This window comes from Hibiscus syriacus, unplaced genomic scaffold, assembly GCF_006381635.1.
Source record: "Hibiscus syriacus cultivar Baekdansim isolate YM2019G1 unplaced genomic scaffold, ASM638163v2 tig00110481_pilon, whole genome shotgun sequence".
NCBI classification, from domain to species: Eukaryota; Viridiplantae; Streptophyta; class Magnoliopsida; order Malvales; family Malvaceae; genus Hibiscus; species Hibiscus syriacus.
In genome coordinates this window covers 934,464-949,867 of record NW_024062757.1, presented here as the reverse complement: position 1 = coordinate 949,867, position 15,404 = coordinate 934,464, and the positions used below count along the sequence as shown (strand labels likewise).

The window sequence follows — 15,404 nt, the reverse complement described above, 5'->3', positions numbered from 1 at the left end:
AGAGACATCTGGCAGTAATACTTTGATTAGTAGAATGACAGAGGGAGATATCGATTCCTTTTTTCCAGAGGAGCCATATTCTACCATTAATAGCATAATCATAGTTAGTAAGGGAATTCTAGCTCTCTAAGATAGTATTGAAGATTTTCTCGGAATTGTCAGGTTTAACACGAGTTTCCAACAAACAAAGAACGTCAACTTTGAAGAGATTAGCTATGTTCAGGGCTTTTTTATGTTTTTGAGGATTATTGAATCCTCTGATATTCCAAAAACAAATTAACATTGGGAAATTGTGGAGGATGAACCCTTTGAATTTCCTTCTGAGGTATTTTTGACTTTTAGGATTTGTTCTTTTTTTTTTACTTTAGGTCATTGATTAGTTTAGCAACTCCAGCGGCAGCTGGTCTTGTTTTCTTTACTGGCAGCTCGTTTAGTGAAGAATTTTCTTCAACTGTTGTGAGAATTTCGAATCTATTTGATGAGCCTCTTAAAGCATATTTAGCTTTAATCTTTAGAGGCCTACCTCTACCTCTTTTAGGATTAGTAGGAGTTTCATTAGGAATGGGAGCAGATTCATGAGCATGTGTTGTGTTATCATTAACTAAATCTTCACCGTGAGGAATGGATTGGGATAAGGAATTGCTTGCCTCATTTGAAATATTAAGATGAGATTTTGAGGATTTGACATTAACATGTTGATCCTTTTGAGTAGTAGATGATTCTGGTTCTGTTATGGGATCATTTTCATTAGAAATAGCATTTTCCTTTGAAGGAGAAGATTCAGGCAGAGAGTGCTTCAAGGGTTCTAATATTCCTGTTTTTAGATCTGCATTATCATTGAGAGGTGTCTTTTTTCTCCATATTTTAAGTTGTGAAGGAGCAGAATTTGTTTTGTTTAGACATTCTTTGTCAGAATGTCCGAATGAACTACATTTCTTGCATCGATAAGGGAACCAAGGAACTTCTACACATATTGTGGAAGTTTGACCATTAGCAAGGATAACATCAACAGTTTCAGGTAAGTCTTCTTTAGCTCTTATTTCGATACAAACCTTAGCATATTCTAGCCTAGTTTTTGAAGCAGTAATTGAGTCCATTGTTAATGGAACTCCAAGAGCGATGGCTATATAACTAAGGACTTCTCTTGAATATAGTTCTAAGGGAACGTTATACAAGTGAACCCATAAAGGCAATCTTGAAAGATCAAAGTTCAGTCTCTGCATATTGGGTTCCCACTTACGAAGAATTAAAGGTTTGTTGAGTATGTGCCACAGGCCATTCTCAAGAACCCAATCCCTAGCAACATCAGAATTAAAGGTGAAAATGTAGAGATTTTTACCTGCGAGACTTACCTGCGCACTATAACTTGTCGAAGGTTGGGTCCATAGTTTGCCGATTGTTCGTTGAAAGGAGATGAAGTTCGGAGCAGCCCCTAAGAACTGACCCACCAGAGAGTTTTTCCACTCAGCAGTACCAGCCTCAAGGACCTCAAGGGAGGTTGAACGATTAGGGATTTGTCGCTCAATTTTGGGGGAAAATAGTTGAGTTCGTGACCAGCTTGACACCCAAATAATTTACGCCAGTCCATTGCTCGATGCTTGAAGGAAGAAGATGATGGGCTGTTGAATCACACTGAAAATCAGACTGAAACGCCGGTGATGGAACGAAATTTTTTGGGTCCGATAGACCTGCTATCGTGCGTCAGAGAGAAAAGTTTCGTGCGCCCCAACTATTAAACCATGAAAAGAAGAATCATTTGATTATTATAAGTGAATATACATTGACTTCATAATCTTAAAATTAACTTTTGACTTTTCAATTAGATTTGGTTAGTTACAAGGCAGTCCTCTTGAAAATTTAGAATTATCATATATTTTATATTTTTCTACGTATTTTCTATTTAAAATCTATTTTCGTCTCCCTTAGAATTTTATAAATTCAAGTTAACCACTCTAAAATTATATAAGTTCAAGTCCGTCCTCAAACATAAAACCATTAGTTCATCTTTGGACTTAGATGTGTAGGTATTTTATAAAAATCAAAAGCAAGGGTCAATGTGAAGATATGGGTAGCAAGATTTGGATTTCTTAGCTCATATCCTTCTTTGGCAAGTCTGTTAGTTAAGGAAAGTAATATTAAAATGATAGTAAAAATGTATGAACCAACGATTTTCTTGTATATCAAGCTAAGATATTTACCTTAACCACCATTGACTGCAATGGTTGAACGACAAGAAGAAAAAAACAATCAACAAGAAAGAAAAGTTTATAACATAAAAATAATAATGTTTGAAGTTTGAAGAATGTGAGGAACAAGGCAGAAATTCAGCAGGAATTTGCTCGTTGGCGTAAACTTTGTTAACGTCTGTATTGCATGCATCGAATGTAGCACATAATAGGGGGGGGGGGAAGTAGATGTAATCAAGAACTAAACCCAATTAAAAGAAATAATGCTAATTAATAAATTTTTCTTTTGTTTTGACAAATAAAAGAGCTTTTTGTGGTTGGACCAGCCCCATTTTTTTCTCGAGAAAATTTTGACCCTAACTTTTAAGAATATATTATGAAGAACCGTAGTTCTAAAGCCAAAATATAACAGAAATCTTTAAAAAAAAAACTGAACTTACCGATAACCAGTTGATCTAGTGATATGAGATACTACATTTATTAAGCACAAGGTTAAGGGTTCAAACATTGACATTTGCGAATGGAGCAAACCGGATTGAGAGGCTCACCCTCATCTTTGCAGTATTTGATTTGAATTAGTTGACCATTAAATCGGATATACGTAATTAATTCAAAAAAAGGAATTCAACTTAAATATATATGCTTTATTAAACGAACCATTAAATTAAGTGGCATTCACCTAAAACATCTACCTACGTGAATAAAATTTTGACTTTATAAATAATTTCTCATATAATTTTGAAATCATTTAATATAACTAAAAGTTTATACAATTTTGTGTGGAAGTTATGTAACTTTATGAAATTAAGTGGTATCCACCTTAAACATATAAATGGAACAAAAATGATAAATTAAGTTTACTATAAGAATAAAGTGACTCTTACGCCTTCTAAATACCATACGTTATTAAAATTATTATAAATTTCACAGTTTCTTATATGATTTTGAAACCCTTAAATATTTTAACTCTGCAGTAGCTTAGGTAAACCATTATATATAATTCAGACATATTTTCATATAAAATATTGGAAATAGAGAAAAGGTTAACATAACAGAAATTTTGCTTTTAGTCATTGGCATCCGGGGTGAAATTCTATTAAAAAATTTTAGGAGTACGAAATTAGATAATCAATAAAAAAATACAAAAAAATATAAAATATAAAAGAAACTAAACATTGTAGGGAATGCGACCGCACTCCTAGCACCCCTCGATCCATCCTTGACAAGCACATTCAACTTGAAAGGTTGCTCTGTCCAATGGCGTAGCAAGTTAACATCATTATATGCCATAATATGATCTGAAACATACTAAAAAGGATCATCAAATCTAGTTTCCCTTTAACCAAAATAACTTGTTTTAGAGTAAACTTAAGTTCCTTATTTTTAATCTTGCATCTAATGTTAAAATCAATTATAAAATACTTTTGGTTCAAAAACTGCAGCGGGATGGATTTGGAATGTTCCATTAAGAAGAGAGCTATTCGATCGAGAACGACAGTCCTGGAGTGAGTTTATGTTTAAGCTCAATAATGTCAAATCGAATGGATTACAACATGATTGGGTTCGTTGGTTGGGCTCTTGTGATGGTTCCTTCTCGGTTAAATTTGGTGAATGTATGATATCATGGGATATCATTGTAAATGATCCTTTGTTGGCAAAAAATTCGTGTCTTGTTCCGAAGTCGAATTTAGCCCCTGTCAAATGGTCTCCCCCAGCTCCTTGTGGTTTTGTCAAGCGTAATACGAATGGGGCGGTTTCTTCATGCGGTTCCAAGTGTGGTGTGGGAGGAGTTTTGAGGGATTCAGATGGTGTTATGTTATGGCAGTTGCGGATACTTGTGATGTATGACCTCCTACAATGGCTGAGTTGTATGCTGTCAAGAAAGGTTTGGAGGTTTTCCTAAAATCTGCTAATTGTTGGAATCATAGGCTCATCAAAGTATAATATTCACAACACTATATAATATATAAAATTATATACATAGTATAATATTTTTTAAACCTATATAATATAACTATATATAGTATAATATATTTTAAGACTATATATTATTATTATTTACAAAACTATATAATAGTTAAAATAAAAAATGCATATTATACTTTTACTTTATTGTAATATATGTAAATATTTGCACTAGTCCAATGATAAATCAAGGTGACCCGGACGAAAACGAATGACTACAACAGTCAATTATAAACTTGAACCCAATTCAAAATTGAAGTAGTCTTAAATTTTAGCCGTCAAGGTTGACATGCATCGAATGGGCAGAATCGTTGTAATGAAGTAACCCATGCAGTAATCTTAATGATTAAAAAAATATTATTATTTCTAAAAGTTTTAGATTCAAGTGTATTCGAGTAATTACATCTATAGCATATGTATATTATGTCAATAGAATATGTATATTATCAATGATAGCCGATCACACACTGTCAATAATAGCTCGGTTCGAACTTCGAAGCATGTTCAGAAGCGTTGGCTAGAACTTGCAACATTCTCAAAATCTCGGTTCTGTCTTCCACGTAGTATTTGGCCTTGCTACATTTCTACCCAACGGTGCAAGCAAACACATCGGCGACCGGGGAGAGATAGGGGCCGGGCATTGCTCGTATGATGACCTCAAACATGTCCTCGTCCGACCTGTCGTCCCCGATACAAAGAACGAAATCCGGACATTGCTCGTATGATGACCTCAAACATATCCTCGTCCGACCTGTCTTCCCCGATACAAAGAACGAAATCCGGTAGCATTCCCTTTTGTTGCATTGTCGTGAGTAGATGTTCTGCAAAGCAGCCCTTGTTCACGCCCTGCAAAATGAATGAAAACGATATAGAAATCGGGGTACAGGCCCTCTCTTTCGGCTGATAACCCTCATGCGCAGACATGTAGCTATGGCAATTAGCACATATTCTATGCGGTTCGAAAAAGAAATAAAAGTTTCGAGCTATTCTAAGTTTTCATTACCAAAAGCAAAAACATGAATGGAAAAACATAAGATTTGATGCAAAAAAAATCTGCTCAAACTTCTTTACTACAAGTTCTCACTAAGTTATATAAAGAAGAAAGGCTAATGATAGTGATCGGTATCCCATTGAACATGTACTGCTAACCTGAGGTTTAACTTCTACAATGTGCTGGCCACTCTTAACCGAAACTGGCTCATTAGCAAGAACACTTTCGAGGTGATCTAAAAGTTCCTTAGCCTGGCAAAATCCAAAGTCGGGATCAGCGTCTCGGTAATTCCACACAAGAGAGCTCTTTAGTCTTTAGTCTCGATGGCAGAACCATCCGTTGTTGCTGTGTACAATTTCATCAGTCTCGGCAATCTGCTTCCAATCAAAGTCCGGGACCGAGACACAAGTTTCCCAATCTGCATCATGTTTTGACTTGGGGAAAGATAGAATAAAGGGAACAAGTCATCTGTTGGATCATAAACTTGATCCATTATGGGAGCCTTAACCCAAACCCAAACTAAATTGATGTCATTACTTACATCATTTAATTAAAGATGTCATTGCTTACATCATTTAAGTAATGATGGCATTGCTTACATCAATTTAGTTAGGTGAGAGTTAGATATTTGTTGAATTTGTAATGGTTTAAATTAGTTTATTTGTGTGGTGTAGGATTGTTTTTGAGTAGTATAAATATTCCTTCCCATTTTAGTTTTAAGCATCAAGAAAAATTAAGAGCTTCTAAGTGAGTGAAGAAGCAAAGTCTTATAAGAGTGAGTTGTAGTTCTTGTTTTTGAGTGAGAGTGCTCTTGTAATATTTGTTTGAGTTTCAATAAAAGTTGTTTGTGTGAGTGTTTTACTTACAACAAAGTGGTATCAGAGCGAGTTAGAAAGATTGAAGGTCTCGACGAGAGGAATCCGACGCCGCCAGAATTTTCTCAATCTGAGTTCTGACGCACCGCCATGCACCGCCGGAAGACTACTACCAGAAAATCGAGTTGACTCACCGAGTTGGAGCCCTTGACCGAGTTATCCAAGTCCCTCCCAAGGTTTTTTCGACGTTCTGGATTCATTCGTGCAATCGGATTTTACAAAATCTCATTATATTGAGAGATATGGCAAATGGTATGGCACCATTCCAAGTTCCGACACTCAACAACAACTACTACGACAATTGGAGTATCAAAATGAAGGCACTTCTTGGATCACAAGATGTGTGGGATATTATAGAGAAAGGCTATAACGAGCCTGCGGATGATGATGCTTTTGCTACTCTTATACCAGATCAAAAGACAACTTTGAAGGATTCAAGAAAGAGAGACAAGAAGGCTCTCTACCTCATCTACCAAGCAATAGATGATGATGGTTTTGAAAAGATTTCAAGTGCAAGCTCTAGCAAGGAAGCATGGGAGAAGCTGCAAACCTCTTACAAAGGATCCGAGCAAGTGAAGAAGGTTCGTCTCCAAACATTAAGAGGTGAATTCGAATCCTTACACATGAAAGCATCTGAGTTTATTTCAGATTATTTCTCAAGAGTAGTAGTTGTTTCTAATCAATTAAAAAGAAATGGTGAAAAGTTAGAAGATGTGAGGATAATAGAGAAAATACTCCATTCGTTGGATCCCAAATTTGAACACATTGTCGTGACAATTGAAGAAACTAAAGACTTGGAAGAAATGAAGATCGAGCAGCTCCAAGGATCATTGTAAGCATACGAAGAGAAGCATAAGAAGAAGCATGAGTTTACTGAGCAACTCCTCAAGCTGCAACTCCTCAAGCTTCAACTCAAGGATATGCATGAGAGCCAACGCAATGATAGAAACCAACGTGGCCAAGGCAGAGGTAGAGGCCATGGACGAGGTGGAAGTCGAGGTCGTGGACGAGGCTGGAATTACAACAATAACAATTCCAACAACAACTATGAGAAAGGAGAAAGCTCAACACGAGGCCGTGGAAGAATTAATCCAAACTCAAAGTATGACAAATCTCAAATTCGATGTTATAATTGTCAAAACTTTGGGCATTATGCTTCAGAATGTAGAGCTCCCAACAACAAAATTGAGGAGAAGGCCAATTACGTGGAGGAAAAGACAGATGGCAAAGAAACTCTTCTTCTAGTACGAAAGGAAATTGATGGTGGCCAAGCAAATTCCTGGTATCTTGACAGTGGTGCAAGCAATCACATGTATGGAAGGAAAGACATGTTTGTGGAGCTAGACGAGTCAGTAAGCGGAAATGTTTCGTTTGGAGATGATTCCACAATAGCAGTGAAAGGGAGAGGTAACATTCTTATCCGTTTGAAAGATGGGAGACATCAATTTATTTCAAATGTCTACTATGTGCCCAATATGAAAAGTAACATTCTAAGTTTAGGGCAACTGGTAGAGAAAGGTTATGATATTCATATGAATAATTATAATCTTTCTATAAAAGATGATAAGAATAACTTCATTGCTAAAGTGTCGATGTCAAAGAATAGAATGTTCTTGATCAACATACAAAATGATGTTGCAAAGTGTCTGAAAGCTTGCTACAAAGATGCATCATGGCTTTGGCATCTTCAATTTGGGCATCTCAATTTTGGAGGTCTAGAGCTGTTATCTAAGAAGGAGATGATGAAAGGACTACCTCACATCAACCATCCTGACCAGCTCTGTGAAGGGTGTCTAGTCGGGAAACAATTCAGGAAAAGCTTTCCAAATGAGTCAGAGACAAGAGCTAAGAAACCACTTGAGCTCATCCATACCGATGTGTGTGGACCGATCAAGCCAAGCTCTCTCGGTAACAATAACTATTTTCTTCTCTTCATTGATGATTTTTCAAGAAAAACCTGGGTATATTTCTTGAAACAGAAGTCAGAAGTTTTTGAAGTCTTCAAGAAGTTCAAAGCAACAGTAGAGAGAGAAAGCGGTAGAAAGATCAAAGTCATGAGATCCGACCGAGGTGGAGAATTTACTTCCAAGGAGTTTCAAGAGTTTTGTGAAGCAAATGGAATTCGTCGACCAATGACAGTTCCTAGATCCCCCCAGCAAAATGGTGTGGCAGAAATAAAGAATAGAACAATCCTCGACATGACACGAAGCATGCTCAAAAGCAAGAAACTACCCAAAGAATTTTGGGCGGAAGCAGTATCGTGTGCAGTCTACTTGTCAAATCGATCTCCAACAAGAAGTGTATGGGGAAAGACACCGCAAGAGGCATGGAGTGGAAGAAAGCCTGGCATTTCCCACTTGAGAACCTTTGGAAGTATAGCCCATGTTCACGTACCAGACGAGAGAAGAACGAAGCTTGATGATAAAAGCGAGAGTTTTATCTTCATCGGCTATGATGCTAATTCGAAGGGCTACAAGTTGTACAATCCAGACAATAAGAAGTTTGTGATTAGTCGAGATGTGGTCTTCAACGAAGAAGGAGAATGGGATTTTAACTCTCATACAAATGACTTCAATTTCTTTCCTCAGTTTGAAGAAGATGAGCAGACAATGAGGGAACAACTAGATGAATCTCAACAAGAGCTTGCAACTCCACCCACTTCACCAACATCAACCACTCAAGGAGACTCATCACCTTCATCATCGTCAAGTGGGAGTCAAAGTGAAAGAGTTGTGCAATGCACAAGAAGCCTTAGAGATCTCTATGAGGTAACTGAACGACAAGATAATCTTACATTATTTTGTTTGTTTGCCGATTGTGAACCAGTGAGCTTTCAAGAAGCGGTACAAGAAAAGAAATGGAGAGATGCGATGAACGAAGAAATCAAGGCCATCGAGAAGAATGACACATGGGAACTTACCTCACTTCCCAAGGGACATAAGGCGATAGGTGTCAAATGGGTGTACAAAACAAAGCAAAACGCCAAAGGAGAGATTGAAAGGCACAAGGCGAGGCTAGTTGCTAAAGGCTATAGTCAAAAGTCTGGAATTGACTATGATGAGGTATTTTCTCCTGTTGCTCGATTGGAGACTATCAGACTAATCATTTCTTTGGCAGCTCAAAACAAGTGAAAGATACAACAGATGGATGTAAAGTCCGCCTTCCTAAATGGAGTTCTTGAAGAGGTACTTTACATTCATCAACCATCAGGCTATGAAGTCAAAGGGCATAAAGATAAGGTGTTGAAGTTGAAGAAGGCTCTTTACAGGCTAAAACAAGCACCAAGGGCATGGAATAGCCGAATCGACAAGTACTTCCAAGAGAATGGCTTCAACAAATGTCCCTACGAGCATGCTCTATATATCAAGATCAAAGATGAAGATATTTTGATCATGTGCCTCTACGTGGACGATTTGATCTTCACTGGAAGCAACCCAAGCATGTTTAATGAATTCAATGATGTGATGATGAAAGAATTCGAGATGACAGACATGGGGCTCATGGCGTACTACCTTGGCATTGAAGTTAAGCAACAAAATGATGGAATTTTCATTTCACAGGAAAGCTATGCAAAGGAGATACTAAAGAAGTTCAAGATGGAGAACTGTAAGCCAATAAGCACACCGGCAGAATACAGGATCAAGATAACCAAACATGAAGAAGGCGAAAGTATAGATCCAACATTCTTCAAAAGTTTGGTAGGAAGTCTACGCTATCTAACTTGCACGAGACCCGATATTCTTCACGCAGTTGGATTGGTTAGTCGCTACATGGAATCTCCAACAACCACCCATTTTAAAGCCGCAAAGAGAATTCTTCGCTATCTGAAAGGTACAATTGACTTTGGCTTGTTCTATTCAGTTTCTAATGATTACAAGCTTGTTGGATATAGCGACAGTGATTGGGGTGGAGACATAGATAATCGAATGAGCACTACTGGATTCGTATTTTTTATGGGAGATATTGCATTCACATGGATGTCAAAGAAACAACCGATTGTCACATTGTCCACTTGTGAAGCGGAATATGTTGCTGCTACCTCATGTGTTTGTCATGCAATTTGGCTTAGAAATCTATTGAAGGAGATTGGTTTGATACAAGAAGAGCCTACCAAGGTTTGTGTCGACAACAAGTCAGCCATTGCCTTAGCGAAGAATCCAGTATTCCATGATCGAAGCAAACACATTGATATTTGCGACCACTATATAAGGGAGTGTGTTGCAAGAAAAGATGTGGAAGTTGAATACGTGAAGTCACAAGATCAAGTTGCTGATATTTTTACCAAGCCACTGACCAGTGAAGACTTCTTAAGATTAAGGAACCTACTAGGGGTCACGAGATCAAGTTTAAGGGGGGTGTTGGATCATAAACTTGATCCATTATGGGAGCCTAAACCCAAACCCAAACTAAATTGATGTCATTACTTACATCATTTAATTAAAGATGTCATTGCTTACATCATTTAAGTAATGATGTCATTGCTTACATCAATTTAGTTAGGTGAGAGTTAGATATTTGTTGAATTTGTAATAGTTTAAATTAGTTTATTTGTGTGGTGTAGGATTGTTCTTAAGTAGTATAAATATCCCTTCCCATTTTAGTTTTAAGCATCAAGAAAAATTAAGAGCTTCTAAGTGAGTGAAGAAGCAAAGTCTTATAAGAGTGAGTTGTAGCTCTTGTTTTTGAGTGAGAGTGCTCTTGTAATATTTGTTTGAGTTTCAATAAAAGTTGTTTGTGTGAGTGTTTTACTTCCAACATCATCAACATTAGATTCTCTCTACGCATATATCTGGGAATAGCGGCGGTCAACCGATACGAGTAATTCTCTATTTAAATCAAACCGTAAGCAATGTCAATAAGTCTTATCAGTTCATCAAGCTAAAGCAACAGGAAAAAAAACCCTGATAAAATAACCATTTTCTGCTGCAATTCCGAGCTTCTCATAGCTGGAAAACCATTCAGTTAGGGTCTTTCTATCTTTTCCACTAACAAGAAAAACAACATTCTTGGGATCTCTGCACAGATTGTTCAATATTCCAACAGCCTCTACATTGGGGATAGTACTTAATGAACCAGTCAGCTGCAAGGTGCTATCGTAATCCAAAAGAATTGGTCGGTTCTTGGTTCTCTTGTAAGCTGAAACAATATGCTCAGCAGAAAGCTTCCTAAAATTTGGATCCATAGCTACTACCCTGAACCCTAAACTAAAACCAATTATGACGTCGAACAGAATAGCGATGATCCTGCAGGCTAGTTCCAACAGATGATTCACATGAGAAAATTCGCCCAAAAACCAGAGAAAAAGTCCCTAGGGTTTAATAGAATAATATAAAATCAAACAATGCGAAAATCAGTCCACAAGTCAGACTGTTATAGCCAAAAATCGTTTTTATCCGAATTTTGCCAAAAATAGCAAAATCTCGTAAATCACTCTAAATTGAAATTCGAAATAAATTAAGCAATCTGCAAAAAATCCGGCCCAAATCGGATTTAAAATGACTTCCTAACTGACAAGTGAAATATTTCCATAAATAGTAAAAAATAAATAAAACTAGTGATTCGGAGGAGAAAACGACAGAATTTGAGGTCGAAAAAAGGTCGAATTGGGGTCTTATGCGTGATTCCGACACCCGTAGCCAAAGTTATGGCCAAAATACTGAAACACACTTAAAACGGCCCCAATGAGCAACATATCACACTCAACTCCCGCCTTTGCGTTGATCTGCCAACTCATGGTATCTCAGCGCCATCAATGTGCAATCTGACAGCTCAGTATCATCTGTCTCGGATCCCCTGTATCAAATTCCCCAGCACCGCTTCCTCAAATGATCCCCACATGCCCTCTCAAGATCCTGCAAAAAAGCTGTGTGCCCAATATGCAACATCATGTGTACTCAAGTACCTGTAGTGCTTCCCTCGGAAAGAATAAGAGCAGAATCCATAGCTTCAACCACAGCATCAATGTTCCATGGATTTACTCGAATTGCCCCACTCAGAGATGGTGAGCATCCAATAAGTTCAGAAACGACCAGCATACTCCTTTTCGGTGTTGAGGGATGTAGCCCTCGGGCCTCATCTAGCTTTTCGTTTCCTTGTCGGCATATAACATACTCATATGGTATAAGATTCATCCCATCCCTCACTGCAGTAACCAGACAACACTCGGCGATAACTTAGAAAGCAATCCGTTTGTAAAACTGGAGAGGGGCATCAATCAAAACCACCGGACCATACCCCGGTCTTCCAAAAGCATTATTAATTCTCCTCACTGTAGCATAAGTTTCAGACCGGATCTCTTGTACATCTCTTCCCCGGCCTCTTAAAGGATTTGCACTTTGAACCAAAACAACTTCACCTGTATTCTCAGTATGTTGCATGAGCAATTGTTCCATGGCCAAAAGCTTCAGGCTGATCCCCTTAAAAATGTCAATGTCATCAACCCCAAGCATAACAGTTTGACCCCTAAATTTATTGCGTAACTCAGCGACCTTAGCTTCAGTCTCAGGAAGATTCAGAACAAACTGGAGCTGTCCTATATGAATCCCAACTGGAAGGATCTTAATGCTCACTGTCCGACCATAATATTCAAGCCCAATGTAACCACGCTTTGACTGATAAGAAAGGCCAAGCATTCTGCTACAGCAAGCGAGGAAGTGCCTTAAAAGTATGAAACTCGATGAGGTCAGCATTGAGTAGTGCTCTTAAAAGCTCTTCTCTTACAGGAAGTGTCCTATATATATATATATTTCAGACGACGGAAATGGACTATGGTGGGAAAACCCAAGCTTCACCCTATTAAAACTCTTCCTCAAAAATGTCGGTAACACCATCAAATGATAGTCATGAACCCACACATAATCGTCATCGGGGCTTATCACTTCCACAAAATCGTTTAGTGTAACCATAAATTTATTTTGGCCGATGAAGGCACGGTTTAATACCAAGCACGTGGTTTTATCAGTTGTGATTTATTCTGATGGATGACTTGAAACCTAAATGAAAAACACAGCAATGAAATTAATAGGATTCTTTTTCCTCTTTTAACAAAATTATTAGAATGCTACTGCGTTTGCCATTCTCGAAGAAAACTGAACGGTTATCTTAAAAAGTAATAATAAAAAATTAAATGAGATTATAAACAATTTTTTTGATAAATTGTGTACGTGCACATTAGTTTATAAATCTATTTAGGGTAAAGTATATAAACTTTTAGGGTACTTACATTTTGGCCACTCAACTTTTGAAATTTGCAATACAATCAATGAACTTTTAGTTCGTTTTTACTTCTGTCTATGTCGTTACTTCTAGTTAGTTTTTGCTGGCGTGACACTTAACTCCAGTTAACCTTCCTCCTCCTCCTCTTCCTCTTCCTCCTCAACCTAAACTAAAACCCCTCCCCAACCTTTTTTTTTCTAATTAAAGGTAAATTATTACATTCACCTTTGATGATGAAGTCAATCAAACCTAATATTGTTCAAGTTGAACATCCTTGGGTTTCAAAGGAACATACTCTCCCAAAAAAAACATCCAAGTGACCCGACAACGCATATTTGTCGATGTTTTCATGGTGGTAAGATTTGCACATAAAGTAAATAACTATCTGTACAACCAATCCAAACACAAACATCTTTGAAAGCAACAAGAAACAAAGAATCGCATAAACAACCCTCTTGCTCATTACCCTCCATAGGAATTATCTACTCCTTTTTTTTCGAGAACTAATAAACAAAGAATCGCATAAATAAAAGGAAATAAACCCACCACATTTAGTATCGGCGAAGAAGGAAGTTGGGACGACAGCGATGAGACACAACCAACTGAGTTTTGGTCGGAACGGTGTGAGGACTCCAACGGTGGTGGCGATGTGATGAACAGATGACCCAATAGATGAAAACAAAAAATGGGCGTTGGAGTTTTTCGATGAGATTCAAAGTCCTCTCCACGGAGAACGGAAGTGAGTCTCAGCGAGTGACTAGCGGGGTTTTGGTCAGAATGGGGCGACACTTTTACTAGTACTGGTGGTAACGGTCACCAGCGACTGACAACAAAGATTGAGGAATGGTGTTTGAACGGTCTTCTCGCAATTTGGGTCGAACAGAGGATGATGAGTATAAATCGAGGGTCGGGAGGCGATGCCCATGACAGTGGTGATGATGGTGTGAGTTATCCCCGACTGAAGGTGGGGTGAACGGCGATGGCACGACTTGAGGTCGAAGGAGATTTTTCTAAAATTTTTGGTTTTCACGGATGAGATGTTTTGAGAATAAGGAATAACGGGAGTTAAGTGTCACGTCAAAAAAAACTAACGACAGTGACAGAAATGAAAACGAACTAAAAGTTTGATAATTGTATTATAAGTTTCAAAAGTTGAGTGATCAAAATACAAACGCCTTAAAATTTCAGGAACTATTTATATACTTTACCCATCTATTTGTTTTAGTGATACAACAATGTCATATTTATGATTTAGAATTCAGATATTTAAAATTAAAGATTTGAATTTAAATTTTAAATCAGAATAATAAATAAAGTATGAAAAATAAATTTTACATATATATATATATATCAAATAACTAAATTCATAAAAATAATTAAAGTCAATTAATTTAAAATTATTAATCCATCATAAAACATTTTAATTTTTGACCTCAAAAGTAAGTTAAAAGTTTTAAATGCAAGAGAGTAATGAAGCCACCAAAAGGAACAACAAAAAGCAGCTTATAAAAATGATGGATCGGTCACGAGACCCACAACATTATTTGAAGGGTGAGACTCATCTTTATCCGTATCATTAGGTTTAATTAGCCCTTTGCCCCTTAAACTATATTAATTTTACTGAATTATCTCTTAAATTTTATTTTGAAAATTTTGATATCTTAACATTTAATTATGATATCAAATTACCTGAATAGACGCGGATCAAAGTACTACGTGTCACGTTTTTATTTAACCTTTTTAAAATAAAATTAAAGATCTTGAATAATTTGATAATGAAATTAATTATAAAATCAAAAGTGTTTTAAAAAAAATTAAGCTATAAAATATATAATTTAAAAGAAAAATACTTCATTAAGCCTTATCATTATCAACCTCCACCATTTAAAATGGATAAAAGAAGTGGGAAGAAAATGATCAATACGTGACCGTTTATATGACATCATCCTTCTATATTTAATCAGTCTCAATTATTGAGTTTAAGTAAATTCGCGTGTGCAAAAACTGTTCACTAAAATCTCATATTTAGCAATCGTTATGATTTTAGTATAAAATAAATTTTAAATGAAAAAAAAAACATATGAACAGATTGAACTGCACAAATTGATTGAAAACAAGGGTTAGTTAAAATTCAATACTTGTGAGATTGAATTAAATAAATTATCTTAAAAA

At 36.8% G+C, this 15,404-nt stretch overlaps 1 protein-coding gene and 1 pseudogene across 1 annotated transcript; both read right to left on the bottom strand.

Annotated features, from left to right (window-relative positions):
• Positions 1 to 359: 359 nt before the first annotated feature.
• On the bottom strand, positions 360 to 1,223 carry LOC120128501. The gene has a single exon (XM_039146179.1). It carries the CDS (start codon positions 1,221 to 1,223, stop codon positions 360 to 362), a length of 864 nt encoding a protein of 287 aa, XP_039002110.1.
• Positions 1,224 to 4,621: 3,398 nt separating this feature from the next.
• LOC120128500 lies at positions 4,622 to 12,922 on the bottom strand (annotated as a pseudogene).
• Between the last annotated feature and the right edge of the window lie 2,482 nt (positions 12,923 to 15,404).